The sequence below is a fragment of the Lampris incognitus genome, chromosome 1 (assembly GCF_029633865.1).
Source record: "Lampris incognitus isolate fLamInc1 chromosome 1, fLamInc1.hap2, whole genome shotgun sequence".
NCBI lineage: Eukaryota > Metazoa > Chordata > Actinopteri > Lampriformes > Lampridae > Lampris > Lampris incognitus.
The window spans coordinates 125,040,990-125,056,666 of record NC_079211.1 but is presented as its reverse complement, the minus strand read 5'-3'; the positions used below and the strand labels follow the sequence as shown (position 1 = coordinate 125,056,666).

At 41.4% G+C, this 15,677-nt stretch overlaps 1 protein-coding gene across 1 annotated transcript in view; it reads right to left on the bottom strand.

Moving 5' to 3' along the window:
• pes (pescadillo) overlaps positions 1-15,446 on the bottom strand; it is a 46,719-nt gene extending 31,273 nt beyond the window's left edge. The window contains exons 1-6 of the mRNA XM_056283759.1: positions 15,318-15,446; positions 15,020-15,099; positions 14,735-14,888; positions 11,310-11,419; positions 10,957-11,128; positions 3,230-3,319 (exon numbers count right to left, since the gene is read on the bottom strand). Coding sequence (XP_056139734.1) covers positions 3,230-3,319; positions 10,957-11,128; positions 11,310-11,419; positions 14,735-14,888; positions 15,020-15,099; positions 15,318-15,341 — 630 coding nt within the window. The 5' untranslated portion in view covers positions 15,342-15,446. The remainder of the gene's footprint in view (positions 1-3,229; positions 3,320-10,956; positions 11,129-11,309; positions 11,420-14,734; positions 14,889-15,019; positions 15,100-15,317) is intronic.
• Between the last annotated feature and the right edge of the window lie 231 nt (positions 15,447-15,677).

Below are 15,677 nucleotides of genomic sequence, written 5' to 3'. Positions count from 1 at the left end.
TTACTACTAATGTTTCAGTCCCTACTTTCTGTAACTGAGGGACTTCACAAGTTCCTACAAAAAGAGACTTTAGACTTGGAAGAGGCTGTCACCTGCAAACAAGCTGTGTGACACACAGAGGCAAACACACATGCATTTGCCACAGAGCTGTATATGAGAGAACCAAGGCCCTGTGCAACACTGACAATATCCCAGAACCAGATGCTAAAAAAAAGGCATAAACAGAGGAAAATGGGTGATTTTGTGTAGGAGACAACCTTGGGTTCAAGCACAGATTGGTTCAGCTCAGGAACCTTGAAAACAGAGTTGCTGTTCCCCTGCTTAGATAGGATGGTTAATGAGCTTGAACAATGATTTTCTAGTGTAGATGCAAGCCTACTAAAAGGCATACAGGCATGCAGCCCTAATTCAGAGCACTTCTTGAGTGAATCATATTTAACTGAGCTTGCCAATCACTACAACACTGATCTCAAAACAGAAGAGGTGCTGGTGGCCAGAAACTTTCTTGCCAGCAAAACAGAGGCTGGATGTCCACCCCAAGACATGTTAGCTGCGCACAGCCTCCAGGACTCAGATATGTTTCCCTCTCTAAAGGCAATCATTCAGTTGCCCTAACAATACCTGTGAGCAGCTGCTCTTGTGAAAGGTCTTTTAGCGCACTGTGTCGGCTGCCCTCCTGACTACATAAAACAATGGGGCAGAAGAGGCTTCACAATCTTGCAGCCATGTCAATTGAGAGCAAAACACTAGGGCTGCTGAGTCACAACAGAATCATAGACCGATTTGCCACCTTCAAAAACATAAGGTATTGTTTGATGCTCCCACCCACAAAACAGTCTCTCTCTACAAATAGCAGCTTTTCAGTTTCAGTAAATGAAGTAACTGCTGAAAAGGGTTATATAAACCCATGTGTTAAAATTCTTTTCCATTTGATCTTTCATTCATTCATTCATTCATTCATTCATTCATTCATTCATTCATTCATTCATTCCATTGTGTTTCTCCTTGTGTTTAGTACTATGAGGTTGGTTCAAGGGCAAAACCTCTGCTCAGTCACAAACCATCCTATATTGTGCATTCTGAATATTGTCTATTTCATGAAATATTTTATGCATGATCCACTGTCTACTGTTTGAGTGTGGCTTTGCATGGTTGTGGAAAATATTTTCCATGGAAAACTTACCCACATGTAAAAAGTTCCATGTCCAGGTATATCATAACAATTTCCATACAAAACATCAAAAATGTTACATAATCTTAACACTGTAGGAGCCAATAATGTCAGCCAATCTAAACCATACTACACTGTGAAGTGAAGTCAGCAAGTTGAAAGTTAAAAGATGTTGATTTCAATACAACCCAGCATGTAAATTGCAATGTATACTGCCATCTTATGCATATGCCTTTTTGTTGGTGCTTTTTGACTAACAGCCCTATTGTCCTCTGGCTGGGGATGGACTGGATTTTGATTTCTTCCATATTTGCAGAAATGTCATTCCCTTCATATATACTCATTTGTGAGAATAACTAAAAAAAATTGAGAAATTTTAATATTTGTGTTGTCAAATGTCACTATGACCTTGAAATTCTGTCACCTAGGATCTGTGCCTGTTGTAAGTGGATGGATAGTATTTAAGTCATATTAGAGCCGTGCCTAATACAAACTATGAAGATACGGATCTACTGTGTGCCAATTTGACCAAATAACCATATTTTTTGATTGATTTTACACCTATTGCTACTCTGAAAATTCATGACAAACAGACATTTTTGGGCCATTTTAACCCCCCCCCCCCCGAGTAAAGGCTTAGGCCCCCTATTCATAAATCTCTAGTGATGCCCCTGTTCAAAATGGCAGAAAATCTAGTCAGGTGGACTTAAGTGGTTCTTGGGGCAAATTTGCAGAGTGAGGATAGATCGATGTACCAAGTTTGTGTAAATCGGACTTATGGCGTGGGAGTTATGACTTTTCAAAATAAAACATTTGACCTTTAATTATAGTGCCCTCATCAGGCCGATTGGGGTCATATTTCTTGGGCAACTCTTACACACAACTTCCAATCAATTTGCAAAAACTCATGTCTCTACCATTTACCATCTCATGGGAATTGCACTAACATTTCTAAACAACAGCAACAAACCAGCACAAAACAACCCTAATTATCCAATGGTCTCATGAATGCATTAAGAGGTTGTTAAAAGCTAAAAAGTAGGCAGAGTCACAAACAAACCACAGCTGGCAACCAGAACCAGAAAACAATGTTGACTCAACAGAAGAGAATATTTATATCCATCCATCCATTATCTTAACCACTTATCCTGTTCTCAGGGTTGCGGGGATGCACACAAAAAAATTGCAGATTAACATTTAATATCCAATAATTTACATTATACATAGATACTACAACTGACTATCCCTGTAACAAAATTGGCCACAATTTCAAACAATGACTGTACATGGTCCAGCCATATACTAGGTTTTGGTCTAGTTGTGGTTTTCAGTGGACCAAAATTCTTCTTCTGTGACAGCAGGGAAGCCACATTGAATAAGGGAGAGTTCATTTTTATTATAAAAATAATGTTTTTCCAGACATAAGCAAATGTAAGTAGGTCTGTACCACTTTCTCCCTATTTTGACCTACAACAGCTGTATGTAGTGTTGTTATTTGTCTTTTCTTATACAGTGTAGTCGATGTAGCCCACCAAAGGTACAGCAGCAACAACATTCACAGATTTTCTGCCAGTGATGTCACTGGTGGACACCTTTTCACACAACTTCAGCATTATTTCAGAAACATACAGAAGACTGCTCAGTATGACTATAATAGAGTCTAACAGTGTAATGGAGTTTTATGTATTAGAATATTTTATGTAATAGTATTATGTAACAGAGTTTTAGTTTTATAGTTTTATAGCGACAGGCTTGGGCGCCAGTCCACAAATACTGGCGTCCAGCGCTTCATCTGTGCCCCCGCCCATAGGGTTGGTGGTTGTGTCAGGAAGGGCATCCGATGCAACATTTTGCCAAATAATTATGCAGACTGACAAGACCATATCGGATCAGTCAAGGCCTGGGTTAACAACAACTGCCATCGGTGCTGTTCCTTCACAGGGTACCGATAGAAACTATCAAATCTGCTGTAGTGACCCTTGGGAAACAGGGAACAAGCCGAAAGAAGAAAAGGAGTGTAATAGAGTTTTATCCCAATCACACACACTCTGCACTCACATCATGGGCAAACTGGTAGGGCACCATCCATGTAACGAGTTGTCCAAGGACTTCAGCTTGATAGTACATCCCTTTGATTGAGAGGAAAACCTAGCAGGGAAAGAAATGTATTAAGTGCATTGTAGAAGAGAAATCAGTCAACTTAAGATATATCCAGTGGTCGAACGTAGGGCTGAACGATTTGGGAAAATAATCTCATTGCGATTTCTTAGACAAATATTGCGATTACGATTTAGTATGTGATTTTTTTTAAGTTGATTATCCTGTGTTATCCACTAAATACAAGCAATAAATCATTCTATAGTATGACCAACAGAACAGTCAACATATAAACTGCTCTTTCCTATAGGCCATGCTTACGTTATGATGAAATGAGATGAATTGATGCATGAATTGATATGAATAACATAACTTTAACTATTGAACTGTAAAAAGAAAAACCTTCAATCCCAGTAGAATACTGACTGATTGATTTAACTTAAAGCCTTGTAAACACATAATATAATTATCATGACTCACCTTTTTAATAAAATCTGAAAAGCAAAGCACTACAGAACAACAGGCCTGGTGTGAACATTAATATGAAAATAAATACGAATCTTACTGATCTCCAGTCAGTAAAAGTAACAAATCACGCAAAATAAAGTGCAGAAATATAAAAAAGAACAAATCTGGCTCTACCACTCCAAAAATATTTAGATAACTCAAAGTCGGTGTAATAAACATTGTAATATGTAAGCATGAGGATTGCACGTTTTAATAAAACCTAAAAAGAGAAAGAAACATGGTGTGTACATTAATCTAAATATTAAATATATATTAATCTTACTGATATCCAGTCAGTAACAACAACAATCCACACAGACAAAAGTGAACAAGAATCATGGCTCTGTCAGCCACTATGTCATCCTACTGTATGGTTCTCAGTAGCCCACAGGTTTTTTTGCCAGGAAAACCAGCATATTGACTTTTGCTGGTTTTAAGGACGAACAAGTAGAAGTTACTATATTCTCTCCAGTGCTAAACAGACGTTCTGAGGGGGAACTTGTGGCTGGTACACAAAGATACTTGTGGGCCAACTTGCTCAGTCACAGAAAGGTGATCTTGTGCAGCTTCCACCAGGCCAGGGGACCTTCAGCTCCATCGATGGCAGGGGTCATCAGGTAACTCTATTCAACTCAGCCTCCATGACATCTTCAAGTTGCACAGGCAAAGCAGGAGATGCCACACTGGTCTTGAAAAAGCTGCCAAAAGACTTCTTTGCCTTTTCCGCAGAGGACTTCGTACTGTGAGGCTTCAAAATGGTTTCAGTATGGGACCTCTTCTCCTGCCGGACTAAAAAAACCCCAAAAAAAACCAGCCTTTAGTTTTGCTATATATCTCCCTCTCATCCTTTTTCGGGTGGTTTGTGTCTTCCTCAAGCTCAGGTCCTCTACCAGAGGTCTGGGAGTTTGAGGGTTCTGCGCAGTACCTTAGCTGTTCCTAGGACCACACTTTTCTGGACAGAGACCTCAGATGTTGTTCCTGGAATCTGATGGAGCTCCTCTCCCAGTTTGGGGGTCACTACCCCTAGTGCTCCTGTTACCACTGGGACTACTGTGGATTTCACCTTCCACATCCAATCTAGTTCTTCTCTCTGCCCTTGGTATTTCTCTAGCTTCTCATGTTCATTCTTCCTGCTGTTGCCGTCGCTGGGGATTGCTACACCGATCGCTACTGCTGTCTTCCTGTTCCCTGTCAACCACCACATTGTCTGGTTGGTTAGCCAGCACCTGCTTGTCAGTCTGGAACTTGAAGTCCCATGGGATCTTAGCTCTGCCATTCTCAACCACCTTTGGCGGTGTCTCCCATTAGGACTTGGGGGCTTCTAGTCTGTATTTAGTACTGATATTCCTGTACACTATTCCAGCCACTTGATTATGCCTTTCAGTGTACACTTTCCCAGCTAGCATATCACACCCTGCTACTAAGTGCTGGACTATCTCAGGGGCATCTTTGCACAGCCTGTATCTTGGGTCTTGTCTGGTGAGGTATCCCCTGCCTCAATCAATCTGGTCCTGAGTGCCTGTTCTTGTGCTGCTATGATCAGAGCCTTTGTGCTGTCCTTCAATCCAGCCTTTTCTAGCCACTGGTAGAATTTCTCAATATCAGCTATGTCTTCTATCTGTCAATGGTACATCTCATGGAGGAGCTTGAGCTTCCATGATACATGTGTGTGTGTGTGTGTGTGTGTATATATATATATATATATATATAGTGCTGCTTGAAAGTATGTGAACCCCTTGAGCAGTTTAGATTTTTCGGTTGTTTTACCATGATTTTCTTATTCTATCATCACCAGTTTTTATGTATGAAATGCCAGATATATGTTTATCAGTTGCATGTACTTGTTTAGTGGGACTTGTTTAAGTAGCCCAAAAACTACATGAAACATGGAATTAGTGTATGTGCAAAAGTAAGTGAACCTCCAGCTGCATTGGTTAAGTCAAGCAGGTAACAGACTCGGGTGAAACACATTTGGGTGCTTAATTAATCATTTAAGCAGACCAATGAAATGAGACATCGTTGGGAAAGGGTTTGGCCTGCACTAATTAAAAGAGAGAGGAAACCAACCAAACCACTGTGGTCCCATACAAATCAAAAATCCCGAGAGCAAAGGAGATATCCGAGGACATGAAGAAGAGGGTAGTGATAGCCCATCAGTCTGGGGAGGGATATAAGACCATCTCCAAAAGATTCCAGCTCCATCCATCCACTGTAAGACATATAATTTACAAATGGACTGCCTTCAACATGACAGCAACTCTGCCTAGAAGTGGACACTCATCAAAACTATCACCCAGAAGCACCAGAAAAATAATAAATCAGGTAAAGGCCAACCCACACATCACCTCTAGAGAGTTGCAGACCTCTCTGATAGCATCTGGGACAAATGTGCATGCGTCTACAATCAGACGAAAATTGAATAGCCATGACATTCATGGGAAGGTTGCTAGAAGGAAGCCTCTGCTCTCAAAAAAGAACAAAGCTGCCCATTTCAACTTTGCCAGAGAGCACTTGGACAAACCAGAGACCTTCTGGAAGTCCATTCTCTGGACAGACAAGTCCAAAATAGAATTATTTGGTCACAATCAAAACCAACATGTTTGGAGAAAAGCCAACACTGCATATGAAGAAAAGAACCTCCTCCCAACAGTGCAGCATGGTGGTGGAAATGTGAAGGTCTGGGGCTGCTTTTCTGCTTCTGGACGACTCCATATTATCCAAGGAACCATGAATTCTCCGGTATATCAACAAATTCTTGACCAGAATCTCCTGCCATCAGTCAGGGAGTTGAAGCTGGGACGAAAATGGATTATGCAACAAGACAATTACCCAAAGCATTCCAGCAAAACTACAAAGGAATGGCTTCAGAGAAAGAGGATTCGTACTCTGGATTGGCCCAGTCAAAGTCTGGATCTTAATCCAATTGAAATGTTGTGGTGAGACCTGAAGAAGTTGGTACATACCAGATGTCCCTCCAACCTCTCTCAACTGGCTGAGTTCTACAAGGAAGAGTGGGCAAAAATCCCCATAAGCAGATGCGAGAGACTGGTTAGTGGTTACAGAAGACGTTTGGTTGAAGTAATGGCTGCAAAAGGAGGAGCCACAAGCTACTAATACAAGGGTTCACATACTTTTGCACATGTTAAATTTTCAGTTTTTGTGAAATAAACCACCTTTCTTGAATTAAATAATGAAAATATATCTCTTTTTGTGTGTGTGTCCATTATTTGGAAGGTGTGCTTTACAAATTGGGATATGGATGTATGTGTAATAAGCTGATTTTAATGTTTTTTACAAAAACAGTGACCATGTCTGGAGGGTTCACAAACTTTCAAGCAGCACTGTATGTGTGTGTGTGTGTGTGTGTGTGTGTGTGTGTGTGTGCGTGGATAACACTGTCAGTATCATATTAATGAACCTTACTTTATATTAGACTTTATATTAGACTTTATATTAACTTGGTTATTTAAATATACACATCCTGCTAAGTGTTCCATTTCGGTCTCAGTCGGGTCTTAATGGCAGGGATGTATTCTGCAGTGATGTACTACTGTGTTTTGAACCTCAGGTCCAGAAATGACACAATGTTCAAAAGTTGCTGGGTGTCAGGGTCACGATATTTGCCATTGAGGTACGCCAGGACCTTGGTTTTAATCAACCAGACAGGTCAGTGTCCTCATCACCTTCAGGCAGGATTGATGTGGCCAGAAGATGGATAACTCGCTTGAGGTAGGAGATGCTGACGTACTCCTCTCCAGAAAGAGCATCAGTAAATTCCTGGAGAGGATGTAGCGCCTTGTGAATGGACTCAACAACGTCAAAATCCTGCCAAGTCGGTGGGCATTTTGATCGCATGACAATACCTGGGATATGACCTTGGTCTGTTCCAGCACTCTTACAATCATCATTTCTTTTGATCCCCATCTTGTTGGGCACTCAGTTATGAGGGTGTGCTCATGAAGATTGAGCTCCTTCTATGCCTCAGTCATTGCTGCCTTCTTCCAACTGTGGGAGAACTGCCACACCAGCTTCTTCCACAGCCCTGTTGCTCTTGACAGTCATTTTTCATTGTATTTTCTGAAAGAATTAAAAAAAAATTTTTTTACTTCATACACTTTAAATTTTGTGTTACAAGGCTATCACAAGCGCGCTCGCGCACACACACACACACACACACACTAGAAAACAATCATTCATTCAACCATTCTGTTCATAATCCTCCACGTTTTCTTATTCTCTCTCTCACCTCACACACAAACAGACAAAAATACTGAAAAAAAAAGAACTTACCAATGGCAAGATGTAATAGGTTGCTGAAACACTGGAGCCTGGGCCACTCGTTAAGCTGCACTGCCTTCACCATGTTCGATACATTGTGCGTCATTTGGCAGACATGGTTTGCTTCATCAAGGTCCTAGCTGGCTAGCCCTTCTCTCAGGCTGGCTGCAATGTTCTCCCCAGTGTGGTCGCCCGGCTGGCAAGCAGTCTGAAGACAGCGAGCTTTGAGGTTGAATTCTTCATTGATGAAATGACAGTCAGACTCTGATAGGGTTCCGCTATACGGCTTGACCACATGTCCGTGGTAGTTGTGAAAAACTGCTGTTTTTAGCTCCGCTGCAACTCTCTACATACATGTTTTATATAGCTCCAGTATGGTAACCTGGCTAAAATATGTCTGGGATGGCATGCTGTGCCACTTATTCAGTGTCTTTACCAAAGATGTAAAACTGGCCTTTGTCACCATATTGAGGGGCATCATAACTTACGCTATGAACTCCGCTCTCGTTCATATGGAGATATACTCTCGCACATTTCCGTCAGTGATCCCTGCCAGGTGGTATTTGGCCTACTTGACACACTGGTGGTCAGGTTTTTAGCCATGCAATTGTCATACATGGACTTGTGATACACTCTTAAATGCTGTAACAGGTTTGTAGTGTTGCCCCATGTTGTAACAAGGCACATTCTGCACAATACCTGACTGTGCAGCATCTTCTTTCCTAAATCCAAAATGGGTCCAGACAAAGGACGCACTGCTCCTCTTTGACACTAAAGTCACCGCTTCAGTGTTCAGTTCTGCTGAGACCATTTTCACAAGATAGTAACGTAACTGCTAGAATCAAAGCATAGTGCGGCAAGTTGTTTTCTTCATTTACTGCTCTCACTCGCATGTCACCATCTCCAAATGGTATCAGGAAGCCTTTTTGGAATTAAATCTGACTAAGACCAAAGACATGTGTATTGATTTTAGATGTAATCCCTCCAACCCCGTCAACGCTAAGATTAATGGTCAGGAGGTTGAAATTGCTGAGTCATACAAGTACTTGGGCACTATAATTGATAACAAGCTGAACTTTGATTGTAATACCAATTTTCTATGCCAAGCCAAGTTCGGTGTCAACAGGTCCCTGATGACTTTGTTCTACAGATCTTTTATCGAGTTGGTTATTACTTTTTCCCTTATTGGTTGGTATGCCTCTCCCAATCTTAAACAGAAAAATGTACTAACAACGGTGATCAAGGTCTGCAGTAGTATCACAGGTACCCAACAGAAGTCTATCTTATTTATATAACAAGTGGATGTTAATACTAGAACGACCAGGATTTTACTCCTACCTAAAACAACCATGGGCGGTCAAAATGACAGCCGGTTTTTAAACTCTATATTCTGTCAAGATAAATACCCAACTGAGATATTAATGCATTGCATATGTTAGTATGTCTGTTAGGAAATGACTGACACTAAAATTAACATTTTAACAACTATAATACTATTTTTAAACAAATTAAACTTCAGAGAGACATGGTCGAACTTGACTAGCGAAATTAAAAAAGTGAAAATATTACTTGAAAAACAAAACGGAAAACACATATTGCTAATCTAACAAACGTAACAAGGCTTATAAAATGTGAAATGTAAAAAAAAAAAAAAGATAAAAAACGAACTGAAAATAAATATTGAAACAGTCCCAAACAATGACCGTAACTTAAAAACTACTAGAACGACTGTGGGCAGTCATTTTGACTGCCACGGTTTTTAAGCTCTATATTCTGTCAAGATAAATACCCAATTGAGATATTAATGGATTGCATATGTTAGCATGTCTGTTAAGAAAAGATTGACACCAAATTAAAATTTTAACAACTTTAATACTATTTTTCAAACAATTTAAAATGGCCGCTGTCCAACGCCTGTAAACACTGCAACGCCTCGGTGGTAGTCATGGTGCATCTGAGACCAGATATGTTGGCAATAATCAAAAATCAAGTTTAGACCATTACTCTACACTAGAGAATGCTAGTGTTTTTTAGGACAGAGCAATGAACTTTGCGAAGGAAATGATGTGACCAACACACAATCACGCGCAAATTACGATCGTTTTAGGTAGATCTTATCTTAACTTTTTTTTGTGTGCAATTGAACTAAAACTAATTTTAATGCAAATATATGCAATTTTAGGAGCATTCACGGAGCGGCAAGTCTGTATATTTTTTTCCGGCAAAACTATTAAACTTTGAAAATCCAAAACCGTCAAAATGATGGCTTTGGTCATTTTAGTGTTGGAAAACAGAATCAATCCTGTCTGACAGCACCCACCCCCTGCACCTAGAGTTTCAGACCTTGCCTTCTGGTTCCCGCTTCAAATACCCAGTACAAACCCTCCTTCATTCCCTGAGCCATTTCACTACTAAACTCCAATGGTAAGAGGTAATACCAGCTCGACCTCGATAAACACTGTTAACACTGTTTACTGTTGCATTGCTTTTCATTGGCTTTGGTCTCCTCACTACATGTTGTATTTATTTGCCTCATGTGTTCTGTGGAGTGTTTGTGTGTTTAAATGTTGCCGCTGTTACACAACAATTGCCCTCTGGGGACCAGTAAAACTTACTTGACTTGATGTGAGCTTAGGATAGCATGTGTGTACGTGAATCCCACATGCCCAGGTGTTTCCGACCCTCTGATTGGTTAGATTGTGTAACATTAAAAAAAAATAATTTTTTTTTAATCGCAGCCTTTGAGATTTGAAAATTGAGATCTATTACATTGCGATGTCAGTTTGAATTTGATTAATCGTTCAGCCCTAGTCAAATGTCTCTCCACCAGCCTTCTCATTTCTTTGTTACAGTAAGAGGGGCAGTCTAATTAAAACTGAATTTTGCAAAGTGGTGCTTCTTACCTTTCTGAGTGCACGAGATGTGATTACATAGTTCATCCACTCTACAGTAAGACGCCTGCAAAGCTGGATGGTCTGGACATGACATTTTCCTGTTCGGGCAAAGGTGGAAAAGAGAAAGCACATCGAAAGAGCGTCGTCCATATCACGGAGGGCATCAATGAAGGTGGGGTACCTGTCACATAAAGAGCCAATACAACTTGATATAATTCAAACAGTACAAAGAAAAAACACATAATTTGATGGTAATAGCTATATCTTCTGCTGTAATAGGGTTGCATTGTACTGTTTTGGAAATTAATACAGCTCAATGATGCCATCTTCTGTTGACTGTTAAAACACTTCTTTTGACCCACCTCTCTTTGATGATATTGTCCAGCTTATAGACTGGCTTGTTCTCTCTAAGTCTCTCCACTCCCGTCCATTCTGATTTTCCATATGCCTTTCTTAGTTTGCGTACAAATACCTGATAAAAGTAGAACACAAAACCAGTAAAACATTGTGCTTATATTTGATGGACACATCACTTTGCACAGTATAGGTCTTTATACGTGCTCAATAATCCAAGTAAGAAAATCAAAGAAAGCTGAATCAGTTCATCTGGACACGTTTATTGACAAGAACGTTTCACCACTCATCTAAGTGACCTCTTCAGTCTAAACTGACTGCAGGTATCCCCGCCCTTATAAACAATACAGCTGCACAACGTTCGAAACCAACGATAAGTCTCATATGCAAATATGCGTGACCATTAACTAGAGTTTCAATGGCCATGTGCGCTATTCACAGAGGATTGGGGAATGTTTGCAATCACAGCATTGTAAGGTGGCGACAGATGTACTCTTAGCCCCCCGCCCCCGCCCCCTCTCAGTTCAGGGATGGTTGTTGCCTCTTAACTTAGATGGCCTCTTTGACTCCTCATTCAAACCAGCGTTCCTACCTATTAAGGATGTACACATCCTCTTCCTTGAAAGAGTGGCCACTGGTCTGTAGATGGGTGTAGACTGCGTAGTCCTGGCCTGACGTGTTAGCTCTTCTGTGTTGTGCGGGTCAGTGGCCAGTGTCGGTTTAGTTTCCCCAGTGTACAAGTCCCGGCAATCCTCCTGGCACTTAACAGTATACACTATATTGCTTCGTTTGTGCCGGGGGACCCGAACCTTGGACTGGACCAATTTCTGGCACAGCATGTTTTGGGGTTTGAAAGCAACTGACACATGATGTTTGGAAAATATGCAGCGCAACTTTTCCGACACTCCCACCACATACAGAATCACCACTGGTTTACGCTTAGGCAGGTGTTGTCTTTCTCCTCTCTTCGATCGGCTGGTACACTGTTTGGGTGTCTGCCTGGCTTTGACAAATGCCCAGTTAGGTTAACCACACTTAACCAGGGCCTATTTAATGTGGGATTTCTCCCCTTCCCTGGCTGCTGTGTTGGTGGGGACATTGTCAGCTTGGTGGTACAGCATCCTGATGACTCCTAGTTTGTGCTCCAGTGAATGATTAGAGTCATACCTCAAGTACTGATCAGTACATGTTGTTTTATGGTAAACATCAACAACCAAATGTATCCCCCGCCTGTCATTTTTCACATCCTCCATGGTGAACTGGATGTGGTTGTCCACAGAGTTAATGTGGTTGGTGAAATGTGGTGCGCCCTGAGATTTAATTTTAACCCAGGTGTTGTCCACAAGTTGATGAGCTGTTGCCTCAAGTTAAGGAGTTCAAGTATCTCGGGGTCTTGTTCACGAGTGAGGGTAAAATGGAGCAGAAGATTGACAGGCGGATTGGTGCAGCATCAGCAGTAATGCGGACGTTGTTCTGGACTGTTGTGGTGAAGAAGGAGCTGAGCCGGAAGGCAAAGCTCTCAATTTACCAGCCAATCTTCGTTCCAACCCTCACCTATGGTCATGAGCTTTGGGTAGTGACCGAAAGGGTGAGATCACGGATACAAGCGGCTGAAATGAATTTCCTCCGTAGGATGTCTGGGCTCAGCCTTAGAGATAGGGTGAGGAGCTTGGACATCCGGAGGGAGCTTGGAGTAGAGCCGCTGCTCCTTCTTGTCAAAAGGAACCCGTTTGACGTGGTTCGGGCATCTGATTAGGATGCCTCCTGGAAGCCTTGCTTTGGAGGTTTACTGGGCACAGCCAACTGGGAGGAGACCCAGGGATAGACCCAGAACTTGCTGGAGGGACTAAATGTCCAATCTGGCCTGGGAACACCTTGGGATCACCAAGGAGGAGCTGGAGGGCGTTGCTGGGGAGAGGGACATCTGGAGTGCCCTACTTAGCTTGCTGCCACCGCGACCCGACCCCGGAGAAGCGGCTGATGATGAATGAATGAATGAATGTTGTCCACAAATCTGAACAAATGGCTAGGTGGTGTCCCTGGATAGGACATCGGAGCCCTCTTTTCCACTTCCTCTACATACAAATTGGCCACTATAGGTGAGAATGGGGAACCCATAGCACACCCATGCCTACCTATGTGAAGTACGTGGACAGAAGACAGCTTCAGGAGCAGACACACTTGGTCAGTGTTTAAAGGGCAGTTCTATTGCTAAGGGTGGGGTTGTTTTGTAATTTCATAAAGACTACCTCCACTGCTTCATCAACAGGAACGCATGTGAAGAGAGCTGTAACATCATAAAGAGACCATTGTTTCATCCCCTGCCATAATGATGTCCCTCACCTTATCCACAAAATCCAGTGTTCTGAATGTGATGTTCATTACTGCCTACAAATGAATTAAGAATAGAGGCAATAAACTTGGAGATGTTATAGGTCACCGAGTTAATCATAAAATCACTAGACTGTAAAGGCACATCCTGTTTATGTATCTTAGGTAAACCATACAGACTAGATGTAGCTTTTCCTGGGTAATGGTCACGCCTATTTGAAACTGATCATTGGTTTCGGTCAAATAATCAACTGTATTGTTTATAAGGGTGGGGATACCTGCAGTCAGTTTAGACTGAAGAGGTCACTGAGATGAGTGATGAAAAAATTCTGTCAATAAACGTTGTGTTCAGATGAACTGATTCAACTTTCTTTGATTTATACAGTATAGTTCCACTCTAATAGAGCTTTGGGTATAGTACAGGAAATAATATACAACTTCAAAATTCATATTGATAAATGAAAACAAAAACAAACAAAAAAACCCACAATGGTAGTCAGGTCAGTTAAAACTAAATCAAAAAGTCACATAAAAGAGTCAGTGGGCCTCATTCATCAATCGTTTGTTCGTATAAATGTTATCTTACAAACCAATGTCTCTGAGACAAACCTGAAGTTTGTCTAAGAGACCAGTGTAGAAGCTGGATAACCCCTGAATTCAGACACCAGTTGGCTAACACTGATGTCTTTGCAAGCCTGGGCAATTGCTTGTTGCAAGGGGTACACAATAGATGTTTGGGGGAAGGAATTGCAAATAACAATCAGGCTTTGCTGCTGGCTGTCAGACAATGTTGAGAGCTAAAAAAATGCCATGGGTGTGTAAGAACAAATTTGTACACACAAACAATTGATGAATGAGGCTCAGTGTTCCAAAAATAGTCAAGTGCTGCTCTACAATGATACACTTGATAGAGACAAGACAATTTTAGAAGATTGTGCATTATAAGCACAATTTTTTTGCAAGCGTATACAACCACACAAAATGTTGTTATCCAATTTCAAAATTACTCGTACTTGTAAAAATAAAAGGAGGTAAGGCCATCTGGGATACAGCAAGATGGGGTCCACCGAGGAAAATATGAAAGCAAAACATTATTTCATACCTTGTACTCTCTGAATTTTCCAACAATTGGTTCATGCAGCAGGAAGCGAATGTCCTTCAACAGATAAAATGTCCTTGGGGCTGTGGATCCCTTGTTCACCTTCTTCTTGTGTTTGGGCTCATGGGGGTAGATGCCTTTGAGAATGCACAGGCGTCTGAGAAAAATAACCCATATTTGGCATTGTTGTAGGTTATGTTTAGAGAATTTGACTGCTTGCTGGCATAGATAAGATTCATTCACAAGCAGTAGCGACTCCTTGATATTTTATCGACTCAGCAACCATACCTGAAGTCTGCCAGACTCAGTTGCAGCTTCTTGCGAGCTTTGTTCCTAGTTATGTAGTTGCTGGCAGCGCCCCTGTCAAACTTGGAAATCCAAACATACTTATATTAGACATCTACAAACCAGAAAGATTTTTATTTCCAGTCTTGGACACACTGGAATGATCCCTTTATGCCTCCTAGACTACTATAATTACCTCTACAAAGTCAATATCAGTTGTTGATAGCTAAAGTTAGCTAACTCGCTATCGCATTTGGTGTTGCTGTGGCATTACTGATGCGCCTTGTGCATGGACACTTACCTTTTTCTTTTGAAGACCCCCCATATCGAAAGAGTATCCCCCGTTGTTCAATTATATTCTTAATTATGGAAAATATGTAAACAGCGAGCTATCCACCACAACCCGGAGCCAACGCACGTGTTGTTTGACATGCGCGAAAGAAACACGTCGACGGGGGCCGAGACCTAGTAGCCCGTTTTTCTGCCTGAATAAAAATCAAATCAAATCAAATTCCGATCTCTCTCTCTCTCTCTCTCTCTCTCTCTCTCTCTCTCTCTCTCTCTCTCTCTCTCTCTCTCTCTCTCTCTCTCTCTCTCTCTCTCTCTCTCTCTCTCTCTCTCTCTCCCCCCCCTTTTCAAACCGTTTTATTAGCGCAACAAA